Raw genomic sequence first — 20,048 nt, forward strand, 5'->3', positions numbered from 1 at the left:
GATATCTGACAGTGATTAAAATCACTATCAAAAATGAACGCTTCAATGCAAATCTTTAGATTGTGTTTAATTTAAAAAAAATTGGTGTATTATTCCAAAAGCTATATGATTTGCTGGTTCCTTATTAATATCTTGATTAAGATAAAGTATGTCGAATGAAAAAGGGATTATTAAAAATATTTTTTCTCATAAAAAAATTGTGTTGATCCATACACTTTTCATTAAGTTATAGCATTATAAAGTTAAAAAAATAAAATCGAGAATTTTCACACAAAATTAGCATTCGGTAGCCATTTTCGCCATGAAGGCAAGTCCAGAAGTCAAATTTTTTTTTTTAATTAAAGTATATTACATTAGCTTTAATTTAAGATATATATAAAAGTGTCAGTCTGTTCAGAACATTTTCAAAAGTTAAGTTGAAAAAGTTAATTTTTTGTGAACAAGTTGTCATTTTAAATCCCCCCCTGTGGGAAGATAAAGGATCAAATTTATAAAAAAAATATACCAAATGATAGGTAAAGACATTAAGCATCTATAAAAAAAAATTATATTGATATGTTCATTTTTGAAAAAGTTACGGCAGTTTTTAGTAAGAAAAATTGAAAAAAATTCGAAAATTAGCGATTTTTAAATTTGTATTTTTTTTGGAGGTTTCCCCCATTTACGGGGAACGACGGAATTTTTTTCAATTTTTGAGGGTAATGTCTTCGACTAGATACGATTTGTGATCTTTTGATGTATTGTTGAAAGAAATCCGTTCGGTGAGAGCTGAGAAATAATGGTAACAGACAAAAAAAAAAAAAGAAAACACATCATAGTAAAACCAATACCTTCTCAGCCTCGCATTGAAGTTAAAAACTATTCGAAATCCTAGTAACTAAGATTAAACGGGTAGTAAATTCAAAAATCATACTACTTTCAGTAAAAATTATAAATTTTAAAGTGTTTCGCATAGTAAAAGAATCTTTATATCATTATAAATTATTTCAAATTAATGAATATTTCTGTAACTTGTTCTATATGAATGATCAGTTTCTTGAATGTAAAATCATGTAATTTTTGGTAAATATGACAATATTTTTTTAATTTGTTACACATAATACATATCGAAAGGTTTTACAATGATGATTCTAATCACTGTCAAAAATCAATTAAAACTAATCTAAACAAATGTTATGAATCTATGCTAGATCCCTATTTTAATTAATTTTTATTTATTGTGAAATATTTTATAAGATTAAAAATTAATAAGATTTTGAATATCTCTAAATGAATTAATGTGATAAGTTATTTTAGAAAAGGATTACTAAGTAAAGATATCGTATTGTTAATTGTATCGTTAACTCGAGAAAGGTACCAATTCCAAAAATTACATTTTTTTTTTATAAAAACCTAGTAAATCATTGGTCAAAAAATTAAGTCAAATTTCAGTAAAAAGTAATGTTGAAATTAATGACTCTTGAATAAGTCTACGCAGTATAGATTAACAGTTTTTTCCTTTTCTTGTAAAATTTTTCTTTTGTGTCGTAGTATCTTACCTATGTCAATTGAATTAATACTGTGTAATTGCTTAATAAGCATTCAATGAGCTCACAAATTAACCATAAAAACATTAATTTAATATAATCTAATTATTTGCGTCAACGATATCAAAAATCATTTAAAATTTTATAATAATAGCATTTATAAATATATATTCAATCACTGAAATTTGGCGAACAGTTCTCCATGTATTTCTTACCTTTGAATTTAAATATAAAACTCGTACAGTGTATGGTATGATGGTATACATTTCCACCATCTTAAAAAAATGTTCGTATTAACAAATCAATTTTTTGGCAGTTATTTGTATAAATAGGCTTTTTTTCACTTTGAATAATGAATTGTTACAAAATATTCTTGTATGACCAATGTTATCTTTAATTTTAAAGGTCATATATAATAACTTTACAAAAACACTACAAATATTGCTTTAGAAGTCATTAATATTCTAGAAAATATTCAAATGTGTAACACGTAGTAGATTACCCTGTACTGTATTGTTTACTCAACAGCAGATTTATAGATTATCTTATAACAAAAAAATTAGAGTAGCTTAATATTCACACTTGTAAATTTTTATTTAAAATGTACATTACCCCCACATCAACTCATAGACTTGTACATTATTTATTTTTTATGACGTATTAATACTAGACAATTTGTTGAATAAAAAAATTGTATATAAAGTGTGATAAATTTTATTTAGATTGCCAATAAAGTTTTGAACTTCAGAGTCAAATCACATCTGAAATCTGAAGTGTTTTAACTGTTAAAAACAATGAAAATTACATTGGCATTTGCAATTTTAACATTGTCTACATTTTCATGGGCATTAAATAGTGCATTAAATAACTCATTAGAAAATAGTCTAGAAAACGTATTAAAAAAAATACCAGAAAAAAAACTAGAAAAAAAACTAGAAAAAAAACAAGAAAAAAAACCAGAAAAAAAATCAGAAATCGCATTAGAAATAGATCCATTTTCAAACCTAAGTTACGTGAAAAATGAATTGATTTGGTACAAAAATAAACAAATTATTGCAGGTGAACACATTAATATCAAGGACCCAAGAACATTAGATATTTACAAAAAAGCAATAATGGTCAGAGGTTGTAAATATGTGTACTTAACGTGTTATTACAGTTTGCTCACTGTTATGGATTTAAAAAGTATTACTCCAATGACATTAACTTATATTTCTGATTCTCTTGAGATTATTAATCAATATACAAAGAAAAGATTGGGAATAGATAACAAAACAATATTTGATGAAGCTTTAGATTTTATAACTAAATATTTCGGAGATAGCATAAATGAAACGAAGAGTTACAATACTTTAACTAATATAGGGGAATGTATGTTAAAAAAAATTGATGAGGAAAAAAATGAACTTGGAAAAGACATCGGAGGAAGATTCAATATATTATTAGGAAAATCTGATTGGTCAATTTTCCGTTCCATAACTGAAAATATTTTAAATGAAAAATATTTTCCACCAAAAGAATATATAAATGTTGATGATTCCAAAATGGCTATTCAAATTCTCATACAGAATATAAATGAAGAATACAAATTATCTGTTGATGAAATTGATTCTGAAAAAGTAACTATAAAAAATTTATTTAAAACTGAAAATGAATAGTCACAAATAAATATTTTTTTATGAATTAGTAATTAAGCTTTCTATAATGTTATAATTATTCTTAATATAGACCAGTGATATTACATTATTGCATTGTAATTTTTTTATACGATAATAAATTTATTTTAAATATTTTCAAACTTTAAATGAACCTTTTTACTAAAAAGCAAAGCTATTTTGACAAGTATATGTGAAGTCTAAAGTTATTAACATTTCTGACATAANTCATGACATTGAAAAAGACCCAGCATAAAGAGGATGTGATATAATGGGACAAGTATATGTGAAGTCTAAAGTTATTAACATTTCTGACATAAAAATGCTTCGTTATGTATATGTTAAATTTCACAAAAATTTGACTTTTTATAATTTTACAATTGCTGTTTTAAAAATTTCATTCAAATATTAAAATAATTTGTTTCTAAGATCATATTATCATTTCTGACGACCGATATCTAATAGTTGATCAATCATCGAACAATTTTTTTTTGTAGTTCACATTAAAATTTTTATTTTCATATAGGTTAAAATTTGCCAAACAATGCGTAATATTTTCAAAATTGAGTTGAAAAAACTTTTTATGCACAAATCATTTTTTTTTTCAAAATTAAACTGTAGTTAAGTTTACCATTAGATTTTCATGAAATATTTACTAAAAAAAAAAATGTATTATTTTTAATACTTTATTAAAATTTCATTGGGATCAATGATAAATTTATAGTAGTTTTAAAATGCAGATAAATTTTTTTGGAAATTCCTTCTCAGCTTCGTATTGAAGGTAATATTGTTATGAGGTTATTATAATTAACTACTTTTTTTTTTAATTTATAACTTTTGGTATTTTTTTTTTTTTTTAATTATATATCATCATACTCATTATTACAGTTATGACAATCAATAATAATGTTATTGAATGACCTGTCCAAAGATATATAAAAAGCATAAAATAAATTATGGAAAACAATTTGGCAATAGTCAAATACTTTGTCGATTATAATACTTTATGAATTTTGTGCAATATCCTAATTAATTATTAGCAAAATTTCTTGATATGTTTTGTATCAATTATATAACTATTCAAATCTATACATATTAAGTTATATATAAACAAAACATGCTAGTATATCTATTATTATTTGCAAAGATTACAGAGAAAAGTTTAATTAAGAAAAATATATATTATAAGAAATGTTATTAAAAAAGTTATGCACAGTCGGGATAGCATGTATTGGAGTTGAAGAATTTTTTTAGATTAGTATTGATTGATATTTGACAGTGAGTAAAACCTTTGTTCTAAAACCCTTCAATGTGTATTACGCTTAACAAATTGAAAAAAATTTATAATTTTTACCAAAAAATACGTAATTTTTAAATTAATAGGATTTTTAACATAGGACTCTTAGAAGACATGTTACAGGATCATTTTTTTTTTTTATTCATTTAATACATTAAACAAGTTTTAATTTGAAATAATTTAACGGTGGTTAATAAAAATAAGACATTTTTGGTAATTTTCATAATGTAGATTAATTTTGTATAAAATATTACAGCGGTTCTGTAATTATATTAATTTAGCGTTATTGTAATTTAACTATTTGTTTCATTATCATTTTGTTTTCATATACCGTTAGACACAAGTCAAAATTGAATTAATTTTATTTGTGATAAAGGACACAAGTGTTTCTCTTGTATACTGATAATTTTTTATTTAAGCCCTTTCATAAGGTTGATATATGGTTAATAAGCAAAAGAATTATAAAATTAGCTATTTTTACCGAAAATTGAATTACTTTTGGCTTTAATTCACAATAATCAAGGCAAGAAAACGTTATAAATATAATTATAAAGTTTGAAACGAAAAATTACATCAAAACGTAATTAAAAAACAAAAAACTAAAAATATATAATATCAGTAAACGTAAAATATAGTTAAGCATAATACATCTTATAACAAAAAACAATTATTATTAAAACAAATATAAATTCTTTTCAAACATTTAAAAAAAACTAATATATGATAAAAGTAGTCATTTTCCCATATTAAAAACTACCTTAGATAACAAGATCTCGGATAGTTTATTTTTTCACATTAAGGTACATTGTATTAGTGTAAGTTTAAAGAAGACAAGTTTTTTGAAAAAACTGAAAAGAAAAAAATAATTTTTTAATATTTTAACCCCCGCAATTGCTGTTTAATGATTGGGTATTCATGAAATGTATATCATTGTACATGTGTACAATAAAAAATAAAAATGTTGCAAAAATCCGTCTAATATTTAAAAGTTTATTTCAATACAAATTGAAGATAAAACATATCAACATTGACTGTTTTATAACAGCTATAATTTTTTGGGGACATTTCTCTTTATTTCGGATACGGGGAGGAATTTCTCAAAACTTCAAATAGATATGTTATGTGATCTTTAGACGAATCGCTGAGCAATATCGATGCAGTAGAAGCTAAGTAATTGTGTGTAGTGACACAAAAAAGAAAAAAGCAATACAATCAAGAGCTTTTTCGAAGATAAAATATTATTATTGTTATACTTGAAAATTTATTATCTTGTAAATTGAAATTATTATAAGAAAACTATGTATAAACAAGTGTTTTAAATGTTTTACTACAGAAACATTTTAGTGTTACAAAAAAAGAAATTGATAAAAAAAAATACTAGTATTACACTGTTCTATTCATTGTAATTACAGTGCGGGGTAGGAGGTACAACAAAATTGAAAATCGTTTATGTGAAAAAAGAATAACAATTTGTTGTAATAATAGTACTAATTTTTAATCCTAATTAATGTTTTTGGCTATGAAATCAATTTTTTTTTTTACATACATTTTTATTTTTTATATTCAGCTGTGTAATAATATGACTTAAAACTTGTATCTAAGTATAAAATATTATAAAATTCGTGGCTTTTCCCATTAATAGGTTTGTATATGAACATCAAATAGACTTTTAAAATTTCTGTCTAAAATTATGTATAAACATTTAAAAATATCGCCATGGTCATTATAAAAAAACGGTAGCACAGTAGGGTCGCGGCACAGTGTGTGCGTGACATAGTTGGGACTAGTAAAGATGTTACTTGACAGTGATTAAAATCACTATCATAAGAAACGCTACAATGCAAATCTGTAGATAGTGTTTAATTCTAAAAAATTGGTGGATTATTCAAAAGCAAAATTCTAACTCAAAAAGAATTAAGGAAAAATTGCAAAAATATCATTGCCACGGGCAATAAATTAAAATACAATACCAAGAATTTCAACTCAAAAATAGTATATTCTTGAATATGATAACCATGTTCACTTACATCAAAAAAAAATTTTTTAATAGTATAGTATATTGCATAAGTTTTAATTTAAGATTTAATAAAAGTGTCACTATTTCCGAAAAATGTTAAAAAATTGTGTTGATAAAGTTAAATTATTGTGCAGAAGTTGCTAATTTGAATCCCCCCTGAGGCAGATAAAGGGTCAGATTTTCAAAAAAATTATATCAAATGAAAGAAAAATATCTAAGGTTTTAATATAAAAAAAATTGTTTTAAATTGTTTATTTTTCAAAAATTCATGGCAGTTTAAGTATTAAAATATTTCATGTTAAACAATGATTTTTACATAAAAATTAGAATTTTCGTTAAATTCGATAGCCATTTTTTTATAGAAAAAAATGTGTCAGGAAATTTTTTTTGAACTTTATTATAAGCTTTAATTTGAAATATATTTAAAGTTCGGAGTATTTCCAGAACATTTTCAAAAGCTAAGTTGAAAAATTCTACTTTTTACTCGTATTTTTTAAAATTTACATCCCCCCTGTAACTGGTCCGATTTACAAAAAAAGTATGTCGTATGAAATGTATATATATATAATTTATTTATTAACAATAATTTGTATTGATTCATACATTTTTCAAAAAGTTATAGTAATTTAAAGTTGAAAAAATAAAATATGAAATCGTAAATTTTAACACCGAAATTGCATATTTTTTATGTACGACAACCATTTTCGCATAAAAGATAAGTCGTTTACAATTTTTTTTTTTTACTTATAGTACATAACATTAGCTTTATTTTAGCATATGTATGAAGTTTGGAGTATTTTCAAAACTTAATTTGAAAAAGTACAATTTTTATGCAGAAGTTTCAATTTTGATTCCCCCCGTGGGTAGGTACAGAGTCAGATTTTCAAAAAAATTATATCAAATGAAAGGAAAATATCTAAGGTTTCAACTTAAAAAATAATTATTTTGATTCGTTCATTTTTCAATAAGTTATGGCAAATTTTAGAAAAAAAAAATTAAAAAATTTTGCAAATTTATCCATTTTAAAATTCGTAATTTTTGGAGAATTTTCACTATTTACAGCGAAGGGGGGCAAAATTTTCAATTTTCGAGCGTAATGTCTTCAATTAGATACGATTTGTTATCTTTTAACATATCGTTGAGAAAAATCGGTTCAGTGAAAGCTGAGAAAAAGTAGTGTAAGACACAAAAAAAAACATATCATGGTAAAATTAATACCTTCTCAGCTTCACATCGAATCTAAAAGTAGAGACACAAATCCAAGATAACAGGAGTTTTTTTTGTGGTCAATATTGTTATGCAATCCTAGATGTAAGAGTAAAAAAGATTTCAGAGTTTTTTGCTGTTCGAATAGTCGTATACCGTTCGTTGATATACCAATCGAGTTGAATAGAAAATATATATGAGCAATATTGTATAAAACAAAATGTCGCCATAGTTATTTGATTCCTATTTGAAATATACTAACGCATAAAAATATTCATTAAACCCAATAATAAAATTCTTAACACATTTTCGATTAAAACTCTAGATTTGTGGAATCATAAGATATATCTCGTTTCTGTGCATCTAGATGTTTAATATAATTGTAAAGAAAGAGACTATTTTGGATGCGTTGATTTCATTGTAAAATAAGAACATACATGCAACTTATTATCTCAAATTTAACACTATTTTTGCGTTCAATACTAACAATAAGTTTTTAATAAAACGGTTTAACAAAAGAAAGGTTTGTATTTTCATTGGGAATAAAATTCAATAAAGTGTTTTTAAGTACTCCATAAATTATAAAAATTTATGTGGCGAGAATAAAAAAAAAATATATAACTCTATTTTTCAATTTTATTCTAAACTATATAAATTTAAAAATAATCTCATATGTAATCAATTAAATATTTAAATATTGTTACATATATTTAAATTATGGATGGAATATTGAACTTTACTTAATATATTCTTAGCTATTCTTATTTATGAGCTTTGCTAACCCGTCATTTGAAACATTTCGGTTACAAAAATAAAATTTATTTCCGTTAAGTGAAGTTACTCATTTCCTTATTCATAAAATTATTTTTCCAAAATTTGAAAATAACTTGTAAAAAAAAAAAATGAACATAAAACAGGTAATTTATAATAAACTATGTGACTAGGGGGAAAAATCTGAGAATCTAAATTTTAATTTCGTATATTAGGTAACATACAACAATTACAGGGACGTTGTATTTTATTATAATACAAAGGATATTGATTGATCTGTTAACCATTATATTTTTCTTAAAATAAATATTTTGAATAATTTCCATGGGATAACTAAACGAAAATGAAGTTCCACGACACATCAATTGTTATGGAATTAAAATTTATGATTTTATATGAAATTATTAAGTTTGATGCATAGACGTTTGTGATTAGCTTTCAACGAATAGGATTTAACGGATACAATAAACGATCAACTACAGATCTCTCGATGATGATCCCATCATAACAATCATGATCGCAAACCTTCTGTGGGATGAATGCCGTTATCAACTCATCAGCAGTGACAGATATGTGTAGAGTTCCATTTAGAGTACCGTCCTCTCTATAATCGCATTGAGACAAACCTATTTTATGAACTAGTGTTGCGTCCGGGTACAAGACATTATTAACCACAGGAACATATTCTATAATAACACCGTTTCTGAAAACGAATTCACTCACTAGACCAACACTGTCATTCTCATTTTCACCTGGCAATTCATTGCCGTTTTCTATCATCTCCAAAGGGTTTTCCATATCATCAAAGTGTTCATCAACAACTAGCTCATTAGCAAATACGTCAAACAAAACTTTTACGCGTTTAAAATCAAAAAGAACGATTGTCTTAACGTGTTAATATATTTAAACAATAAAAATGTTCATAAATTTACAATAGCAAAATATGTAGGCACCAATTCAACTCTAGGAGTGATGAAAAAACAATTGTTTTTTTCTTAAGTTTTTAATTGTTTAATAACTAAGAAAACTAAAAATATAATAGGCAGCCAGTAAAAATATTTAAAGACAACACTTACTAATTTCAAGTGGCCAAGTTATTATTTATCAATTAAAAAATTCTAATATAATTGTCCAGATTGTGTAAATAAAGAATTTTTTAAGCACTCTAGTAGAAAAAAAATATTATATAAGCTGTGGCGTATCGTAGCTTGGATATCGTATCGTAGTTTCCCTGATTATATGCGAGTACGCATACACAGACTTGCAGTATTAGGACGACCGACGGCGTCGTCCATACAGTAAAATATTTGTGTATTAGTATAAAAGGTAATTTATTTTTAGAATTAACTGCTTGTCGTTATCGGATGCTACAATAGTATAATCTTTATTCTGTGGTAAAATCGTTACGATTATTATTTTCATTTTATTTTCTACTGTGACCTTTAAAATAGTAATACGTGTATCGTGTTTTATTTTATTATATTTAATTTGACATTTTTTTTGTACCTATGACTAACGGTATTATATTTAAGGTCGCACCTCCACCTCCAGCACCCACGAGCCACCACTGTATACAAGTGTTAAATGAAATATTTAGAGTGGAGAAAACAGAATAAGGCTCATTTTCCCCTCAAAAATGTGTTATAGTTACGAGAATATATTTGTTTAGCTAAAACACATTTTTTTGTGATAGGTTACCACATATTATATTTGTATGTTTTTATTTCAAATAAAAAAATACAGTCAAATAATATTTTAATATCTTAGAGTGACTTTTATTAAGCACACGCAAAAGAAACTCCGTTAAATATTTTTAACTTAACGGGAAATTTTTTTTTTGAATTACAATATTGTTGTTCTAAATGTACGATAATATATACTTTAAAGTCATTGAACAAAACACATTTTATATTTTAACGAATTAAATGAAATGCTCAAATATTTGGAAATAAATACTTTTACCATGTAATTGTACAGTTCGATTGTGTTTAGAAAAATACGAGAGATACAATGTATTATTTTTTTGCTGAAAATTGTATTGCACGTGTATCAAACCGATATTCTCGCGCAGTGAAATTTTTTTTATGCTTACCTGTTATGTAGTAATGCTCTAAGTCTTTCAATTAATCGATAAGCAAATTATTTCAAAGAAATGTTTTCAATATAATAGTAATAATAAAAAAACAATAATCTTTTCTTTTCAAACAGCTTTTTCATTTTCAGAGAAATACTAACAATAATTTTATAAATTAATGTTTAACGTTATTGATCGTTAACATAATGCACCTGTCGATAAAATAACATTTTCTAAAGAAAAACTTGATGAAATAAGGCTTAGTTTTTTGTGAGAGCATTATTATTGAAAAAATGTTTTGGAAGTTTTGACCTCTATAGAGTTTAATAATTTTTATAAATAAAAAAACGTTGCTATCCTATATTACTTAATTTAAGCTCAGTGCGTAATCAGTAAACATGTTTTGGCATTGCGATAAATTCTGTAGTTTTTATCTAAAAGCTGATATATTACAAAAATATTATTTTGAGATATTTTAGCGTTACTATTTATCAATACTCATTTAATAAGTATTTCAACAATAGAACCACTTCATGTTCAAAAAATATTTTGAATTGTGATAGCTTATCACTAGTGTATGAATATGTATAAAAAAGATGCATAATACGAGGAGCGGATTTAACTCGACTAAACTTTTATTGTTTTTCAGGCTTAATGTTTATTTAGAAATTATTTTTAATCTCTTTTTTTTATAGTGATAAAAAAATAATGGAACAAATGCTAGAGATTATTTATAATTTTTTTTATTTATGCATATAAAAAGCAACATGATTTTAATAAATTAAAAAATATATAACTTAAAAAGAATTTTTTTTTTCTTAAGTTAAAAAAATCAAATTAATTTAATTTATAAATTTACTTAATATCGTATGACCTAAAATATGAGATTTAACTATAAACTAAAACTAAATTTTTTAATAGGCACACCCATATCCGATATATTTATATCCAAATAATAAATAACAATATGATTAAATTATACAAAACTATGGAAATAATCCTGTATCAATATTAAAAAATAACATTATTATTAAAATAATGTTATTAGAAACAGTATACTGAGGTTATCTTTACATAATTACGTTACATAATATTAATAATATTAAAAATACTATCTGGCCACTTGAGTGGTCATTTTTCAACGTATTTTATGTATGGTAATATACAATTTAATTTCACAGATGAAGATGAAAAGAAGATTTAATTCTTTACTTTATTAAATATTTTCGATTTTTCTAAAAGAAAAAATTATTTGATTTAAAACACTTAACAATAATATGTATTTGAATAATTTTTTTCCATTCCTCAGGATTAAAAAACTTAATTTTCTTCAATGAAATCATCTATTTTTAATTTAATGGATACGGCAGAAAAAAAAAATGTTAAATAATGTTCGAATAAACCTTTTTTATGATTGTGTTTTCAAATTGTTTCAATAATTGAGATTAAAATAGGAATTCACTGTCGTAACACAAATAAAAGATAAGAAGACGATGATGATAAAGATGAGTATGTGTATACGACGCTGATGTAGAGTCTGCTGACTGGGTATTCACGTGCGTGTGATCATACAGCAGTTACCGTGCTCGGCTGACACTCCGGTTAGTTGTGGGTGTCGAAAGGCCGTTGTTATAGGAAGGGAATAAGAGTAACACCTAGGTACGAGGTGCAGACAAAGTGCAAGACACAAGTACTCTGAAATGTTGAGGACGAGAGTAGGTAAGTGAAAAAGGAAAAACAAAGACTTGACTTTATGCAGTAAGCCGGACAGCGACAACCGAGTAATGAGACTGATGAATGACACAAAGCACTGGAGTTCACTGACCAAGATGGCCAGGTCTTTTGGGTTTTTAAAATAATTTGGACTATTGCCAATTTAGCAATAATAGTTAATTATTAATTCATTAGTCTCTAGAAGCGGATGAGCTGACTGTATTTTATTATAATAAATTATAATAATATAAAAATTTATATTATATAAATTATATAAATTTATAATAAATAATGGTAACGTGACACCATCACATCACCTTAATTTAATTGTCATAATAATGGTGACAATAATAATCTGTTTCAATTGGTGACAAGTTAGAATCAGTGTTTTTCTTGCTATAGTAACAGATATAATAACAAGAATTGACAGATAATTGAAGAAAAACAGATATAATAATCAAAACATGTTTATGTAATATTATTATGAAATTATGGCTACTGTATGCTAAAAAGCAAATTATCAAAAAAAATTGGTCAAAAATCGAACAAATCAAAATTGTTTGAGTATTTCATTCGATCAAATCATGAAACTAAAAATAGGCATTTCCATTGAAGAAAATTAAAGATCAAGATTTTTAACTTGGGAAGAATTAAATATACATTACTTCTAACATATTATTGTAGTTTTTTGAATCAAATAATTTTTTGTTTTAATAAAATTTAAAAATATTAATGGTTTCTAAGAAAATAAGCGCTTTGTCCTTAATCGATCACCTTGCATTTTAAATGTCGTAGCAGATATAAAGTAAAATTGTGCCCTGTCGTTCAAAATTAAGACAAAGTGGTCTCCTCAAAAACCTAAAGTAAAAATGACAACTACCATAAAGATTATGATATTACACACCAACAAGTAATTTATGTTTTTTATAACCTCTATATAACATAAAAATCGAATTTTGTTTTAACAACTAACAAATTATTTTATATTGCTTTGAAATTCTTTAAATTACGTTTCATTTCATAGGTAACATCTAAATAGTTTGAGCTAAAAGTTTTAAAATGTTGTTGAAATAAAAATACAAGTTACGCACTTCTTAAATTATTCTAAAAATAATATGATTTATTAATATGTTGAATAGTAACAAGTTACATTTAAACCGACTACACAAAATAATAGATATTTATTCTGAAATATTAGCTATTTGAAATAAATTACAGTAGTATAACAAAGTATCCAATTAAAGGTATGTATAATAAATATTTTTTAATGAATACAATTAGTATGAATTGTTATTATCTTATTAATTTTTTTTTTTATAGTAAATTAATATGTATTAAAAAACAAACACAAAATGAATAGTTATTTCAATTAGAATTACTATTATAGTTATTCACACTTGCACGTAGATTTTCACCTAAGAATATTGGAATGTTGATTTTAATTATATTTACTGGATTAAAATAACACTAGTTTACATCGTCAATATGATTTATATCATAAACTTCGATTCAAATTAAACTTAGCCAAAATATTATTTTTTATTATAATTCATTTATTATTATTTTTATTATAAATTTTGATATTTCTAAATATGAAACGTATCAAATTTTAATAAAATGTTTTCTATTCAACATTCCGATGTAATTAACGTAAATACAAAAAGACTCAACTCAATCCGCGACTGTCTGACATCATTGGCGGCTGTAGTGAAAAAAACTTCAATATTTATTTGTGTGTAAACTAATTTAATATTATATAAAATAAATACATATTGTATTTTAATTTCTGTTTTTTATTTTACTTAATGTATAGGTCTGAGTATGACACATAGTGTGTTTAAGTAAAGAATATAATTTTAAAGTGCAATATTAAGGAAAATTTTGCGTGTAGTTTAATTAATATTTGAGCTTGTCATAATATTAAAATAACTATTACTTATTACAATGAGAATGTGCACAGCATTGGGCGTCATCATAATTTTAATGGAATTTTGTCAATATTCGTGGGAAAATCAAGAATATCCAAACTTAATTTTTTTGAAAAAAGAACTTTTGGAATATAATGGTATAAAATCTAATGCATACGAAATTATTGAAACATTTAAAATATCACAACCATTAAAAGCTTTTGAATGTAACACGATCGCGATAAAAAAACGATCGTTTAAGTACTTGTTTTTATTGATATATTACAGTATATTAGCCGTCATGAATCATACAGCAAATGGTCAAGAAGAAGTTTTTAAAAATATGATACGAAGTTCAAAAATTGTTTTCAAATTCATGAAGAAACATTTTGAAAATATCTCTTCGGATTTCGAAATTATCTACAAAATATTGATTAATAAACAGAGTAATTTTAACCAAAAAGATTGTTTGACAATTCTGAATAAAGTAGCATTTATAATTGTCGACAAGTCTAATAAAGTCGCTGAAAATATAATTCAGAAAGATAACGAGTATAATTGGTCAATATTTAAGTCTGTAATAGATGGCATTGGTGAGATGAAAGATCATTTTCCACCGAAAATAGATACAGACTACGAAGATACAATTTATGTAATAAATATTCTTAGTCGTAACTTATACATCGAGTATGGATCTAATAAAAACAAATTAAAAAAAATAATGGGAAAATTTAATCAGTTATTCATAATAAAACAAAACAATAAATCTACCTTAGACTAATATTAATAGTTCGTATATTAAATTATAAATCTTAATTCATATCGTAAAACTATGTTACTCACGTGGTATTTTTAAAGTATATAGCATATTATAACATTGTTTATCAGAAGTTATTAATATCTTATATTCTATAATTTTAAAAAAAATGGTCTTACCCCTCTTCTCTACCCTTTAAAATAGTATCGGCTTAGGTTTTTTAAGTGGAATCATTTATGTAAAAATAGCTTAAAAAGTTAATTATCTAACTAAGAAAATAATCGGTCGCTAAATCTAAAACCAATATTTTGTAAATTATTAAAACTTTCTATAATGACTAATGGCGAAAATCAGATGTGTTTATTTTTATCTCTAGGTTTTTGCATATAAACGGCACTTCATCCTTTGCCGTATATAAAAGTCCTAATATCTATTAAAATGAGGGATGTAGAACATTTTTTTTAAAACTATTTAAAACGATAAAAATGATTCATAAGACCAATGTAAACTTTCACATTTTTGTTATTTGAAACACTGCGTGTTTCAAATATAACAATTATTTTTAAAATACTAATTTAAAAGTTGTAGCCGACCAGACATTTTTTAAATATATAATTTTCTTATATTTAAACTAGTTAAATTTTTTTCCACTTAAAAAAATTCAGTCGATACTATTTTAAAGAAGAGATAGGGGANCACTTAAAAAAATTCAGTCGATACTATTTTAAAGAAGAGATAGGGGAAGATAGGACAAATTTTTCTTTCGAAAATTATAAAACATAGAATACTATTAACTTATAAATAAAAGTTATATTTTATATACTTAAAAAATATTGCACGAGTAGCATAATTAATCGATAATATCGGTGGGGGCGATGGTATTAATTTTTTTTTCTCTGTATCGCTATTTAAGAAAACTCGAATGAGCACAAAACAATAGTTAAAAACTAAAAATTCCAACATCGCCAATCAATGTTCAATCCCTAGACCCCTTGGTTACGCCATTAACAGACATTTATTCAAAAGTAATTAAATATCTCTACACTTTATAAATCATCATTAGATTAGGTTTTCTGAATACCAGAGGTAGCAATAATGTATTTTAAGAGGTCATACGTATAAGTACATACTGTCGATTTGTTATTTATTGTAAAATATTTCTAGTTATAATTTTCTTTTTAAAGGCAGACAATTCGTTAATTCAATTAGGTATTAAATTATTTTTCTTAGTAACTTTTAATTTATTTAAATGAATACATATATTACACTAAAAATTATTTATTTGGCAATATAACTTTTGATTTGAACAAAAATTAAGTTGTTTTTATTTTTACTCTTTTTATTTATTAACCTTAATAGGAGTACAAGTTGATGACAACGATTATTTATGGTAATTAACGTATTTAGTATGTGGCTGTGGGGGCTTCAGCCCCCATAAATTAATTTAATTTTTTGAGGAGGGGGTGATAAAGTAATGGGGCAAAGAAACTTACCGTCAAGTTTATGATCTAATAATATGAAATAGCCTCCACAAACAAATTTTCAAGCTACGCTTATGTTTATAGCATAACTGTTAGACTTAATCAAGTATTAAGATATTTTGATTATCTTTATATTGCAACCAACACGATACTATGATTTATTCATTTATTGAATGATATGAGCTAATAAATGTGTAAAAATAAATGATTATTCACTACATAAAACTTAATTTTGTGAAGAATTATTATAGTATTAAAAACCTACAACCATTCAAAGTTGTTATCAAATCGTCATTTTCTTAATTAGATAATTTCCTAATATGTAATTTAGTTAAACATATATGTCGCCAAAAAAAAAAAAATCAATTTCAGAATTTTATAAGGTTAAATCTTTAATGAAAAAATATAATAATAATAAGTGTTCATAGTTTAATGAACAAAAAAAAATGTTAAGTAAATATTAACGTAGAGGTTTTTAAACAAATTTTTCTCTTTACGAAAATTAAAAATTTTCATTAATTTTCGATAAAAAAAGTTTTATATCCCTAATTAATTACTCTATATATAGTGATACAATAGAAAAATATAATCTTTATTGCGTAAATAGATCTATTTTGATATAATTCAATTGCTAAAGCTTATACAATATTTGACTAAGATACAGGTCATGACGCTATAATGTTTAATCACAAAAATGTGTTTTCTACAATATCGAACAAAGATTGAAAATAAGTACTTAAACATTTATAAAATATCTAAGCAGTTAACTTATTTTTTTAATTGTTTAGTTAATTATATTATAGTAATCGTTAGAAATTACTATTTTAGCGCGTAGGTCGATTTTAAAGATACAAATACCGTATTACATATTTGTAATGGTCTAGCAATATTTTATTAATTATATTAGACAATCGAGATGAAAAAATATTCAAACTGGCCCTACATAATTAATACTTTAATCGAATACAAGGTACGCCACCTTTTACTGCGGGCCCTTGAAGAAAATCTTTGACGGTGTTGCTAAAATTATTAAAGATTTTTGAAAACAAGTGACACGTACCAGAGCTATACAATTAGGTATTATTCTTATTATCAAATTATGCCCACATTGCAATACAAAAAAAAAATGGTAACTCATAGTTTGTGTTTATAAATATTAAGTCTACTATAATAAAAATTGAGAATTTTATGAATGGTTTAAATCAGGGCTCGAAATGGACCGGAACTGCGTTCCGGTTCACGACAAAAATTTTTTTAGTGTTCTGGCTCGTAAAAAAAATACATTAGTATGTAGTATGTATACTATATACATTAGGGTGGCCCTCAAAAATCGAATGTCTTTTTTTTTTTAGGCTACCCCTTAATTTTTTTTTAATGGTCAAAAAAATGAGCTGTGCAAAATTTGGGACCGATCCGTTAAGGTTAACCCGTGCCCCCGGGCCTATTAAGTTGAGTCAAAGAGTCAAATTTAATAGAAATAACTGATCTATGTCTTATAACTTTTTTTTCTTTTAACTTAGAATAATAAAAGTAAAACTCAAGTAAAGGAAATTTTACAAGAAATTCAAAAATAATAACTTCAATGTTGTTTTCTCAATAAATAGCCCACAAAAACACTACATACAGTAAAAAACATATAAAAGTCTTAAAATACGTTATAACTGATTTTGTTGATTTTTAATTATTTATTTTCATTTTATTTTTTGGAAAACGCATATTCGTTTAAAAAAAGATTCTAGAAGTTTAATTTTTTATGCCAAGTACGATAATTATATTAGATTTATTATTTTATGGACAGTTAATTAATGATTAATTACAAACCTATTTTTTTTCATTTTTTTGATCATTAAAAAAAAATTAAGGGGTAGCGTAAAAAAAAAAGACATTCGATTTTTGAGGGCCACCCTAATATACATACTACATACTAATGTATTTTTTTACACCATACTATATGTATTAAAAAAAAATGCGTTCCGGTTCAAAAAATTTTCTATTTCGAGCACTGGTTTAAATAATTGAATAAATAACATAGATCGATCACTTAGAGTTAAAATTATGACGCCGTTTGTGAGATATTTGTTATAAAATTCCGGTATCAAGTGTTCATATGTCATAAAATCTGAACCGATAATGAATATGGTAAATAAAACTCAACAGAAAACTGCCTCGTAGTCCTAAATTCAAATGGAGATGAGACCAACAGTATGTTATTTTAACACTATTGTTTGCTGCGTTTAAGTCATAATCGGTGGCTGGTCGACGATTCCATAGTAACCGTCGAGGATAACATGACCCAATTAGAACCAGGGTTGTAATGGAAGTTCTGGTTGAGCAGGCAAAATAACCTGAACAAGAGATAGTTGACTTCGTAACTAAAATTGGTGTAAAATATTGTCTGAAATGTAGTCATACAGACAAGAAAACAGAGATGACGCAAAAACTTAGATGGTTACCAATCTCTAGTGTTGTTTGAATCAAGACGGTGTGGGTCAAATGCCATCTAGTCAAATTACGGCATTTGTAGTATTACTTCACCCAAAGGAAAAATCATTATTATTAAAGATATGGGTTGTCATCATTTTGTGATTAAAATATTCAAAAACACATTTTAAAAACATTTATTAAATATTTCATTAATATTTTTTTAACATTTATATAATTTTTTTTTTTTAACTACCANTTAAATATTTCATTAATATTTTTTTAACATTTATATAATTTTTTTTTTTTAACTACCAAAAAATTCTACCAGCTTTATTTACATAATATAATTTACACTATTTTATTTGAATATTTTAATTGATAAATAATAACTTGGCCACTTGAAATTAGTAAGTGATGTGTTTAAAAATTTTTGCTGACTGCCTATTATATTTTTAGTTTTCTTAGTTATTAAACAATTAAAAACTTAAGAAAAAAACATTTGTTTTTTCATCACTCCTAGAGTTGAATTGGTGCCTACATATTTTGCTATTGTAAATTTATGAACATTTTTATTGTTTAAATATATTAACACGTTAAGACAATCGTTCTTTTTGATTTTAAACGCGTAAAAGTTTTGTTTGACGTATTTGCTAATGAGCTAGTTGTTGATGAACACTTTGATGATATGGAAAACCCTTTGGAGATGATAGAAAACGGCAATGAATTGCCAGGTGAAAATGAGAATGACAGTGTTGGTCTAGTGAGTGAATTCGTTTTCAGAAACGGTGTTATTATAGAATATGTTCCTGTGGTTAATAATGTCTTGTACCCGGACGCAACACTAGTTCATAAAATAGGTTTGTCTCAATGCGATTATAGAGAGGACGGTACTCTAAATGGAACTCTACACATATCTGTCACTGCTGATGAGTTGATAACGGCATTCATCCCACAGAAGGTTTGCGATCATGATTGTTATGATGGGATCATCATCGAGAGATCTGTAGTTGATCGTTTATTGTATCCGTTAAATCCTATTCGTTGAAAGCTAATCACAAACGTCTATGCATCAAACTTAATAATTTCATATAAAATCATAAATTTTAATTCCATAACAATTGATGTGTCGTGGAACTTCATTTTCGTTTAGTTATCCCATGGAAATTATTCAAAATATTTATTTTAAGAAAAATATAATGGTTAACAGATCAATCAATATC

The 20,048-nt window shown here is 25.1% G+C and overlaps 1 protein-coding gene across 2 annotated transcripts; it reads left to right on the plus strand.

The window, feature by feature from the left end:
* Window positions 1-13,355: 13,355 nt before the first annotated feature.
* On the plus strand, window positions 13,356-15,616 carry LOC126904284 (uncharacterized). 2 transcript variants are annotated; one of them, XM_050683196.1, is made up of 2 exons: window positions 13,356-13,503; window positions 14,073-15,616. In XM_050683196.1, exon 2 carries the CDS (start codon window positions 14,204-14,206, stop codon window positions 14,945-14,947), a length of 744 nt encoding a protein of 247 aa, XP_050539153.1. In that variant the 5' UTR covers window positions 13,356-13,503; window positions 14,073-14,203; the 3' UTR covers window positions 14,948-15,616. The 2 variants fall into 2 exon arrangements, with proteins under 2 accessions (XP_050539153.1, XP_050539154.1); XM_050683197.1 differs by lacking the exon at window positions 13,356-13,503 and adding an exon at window positions 13,621-13,991.
* Window positions 15,617-20,048: the final 4,432 nt, after the last annotated feature.

Source organism: Daktulosphaira vitifoliae, unplaced genomic scaffold, assembly GCF_025091365.1.
Source record: "Daktulosphaira vitifoliae isolate Bord-2020 unplaced genomic scaffold, ASM2509136v1 Scaffold_4, whole genome shotgun sequence".
Lineage (NCBI taxonomy): Eukaryota > Metazoa > Arthropoda > Insecta > Hemiptera > Phylloxeridae > Daktulosphaira > Daktulosphaira vitifoliae.

Bases quoted from the DNA above. Each gene is read 5' to 3' on its own strand.
- LOC126904284 (XM_050683196.1), top strand. From the start codon at position 14,204: ATGAGAATGTGCACAGCATTGGGCGTCATCATAATTTTAATGGAATTT.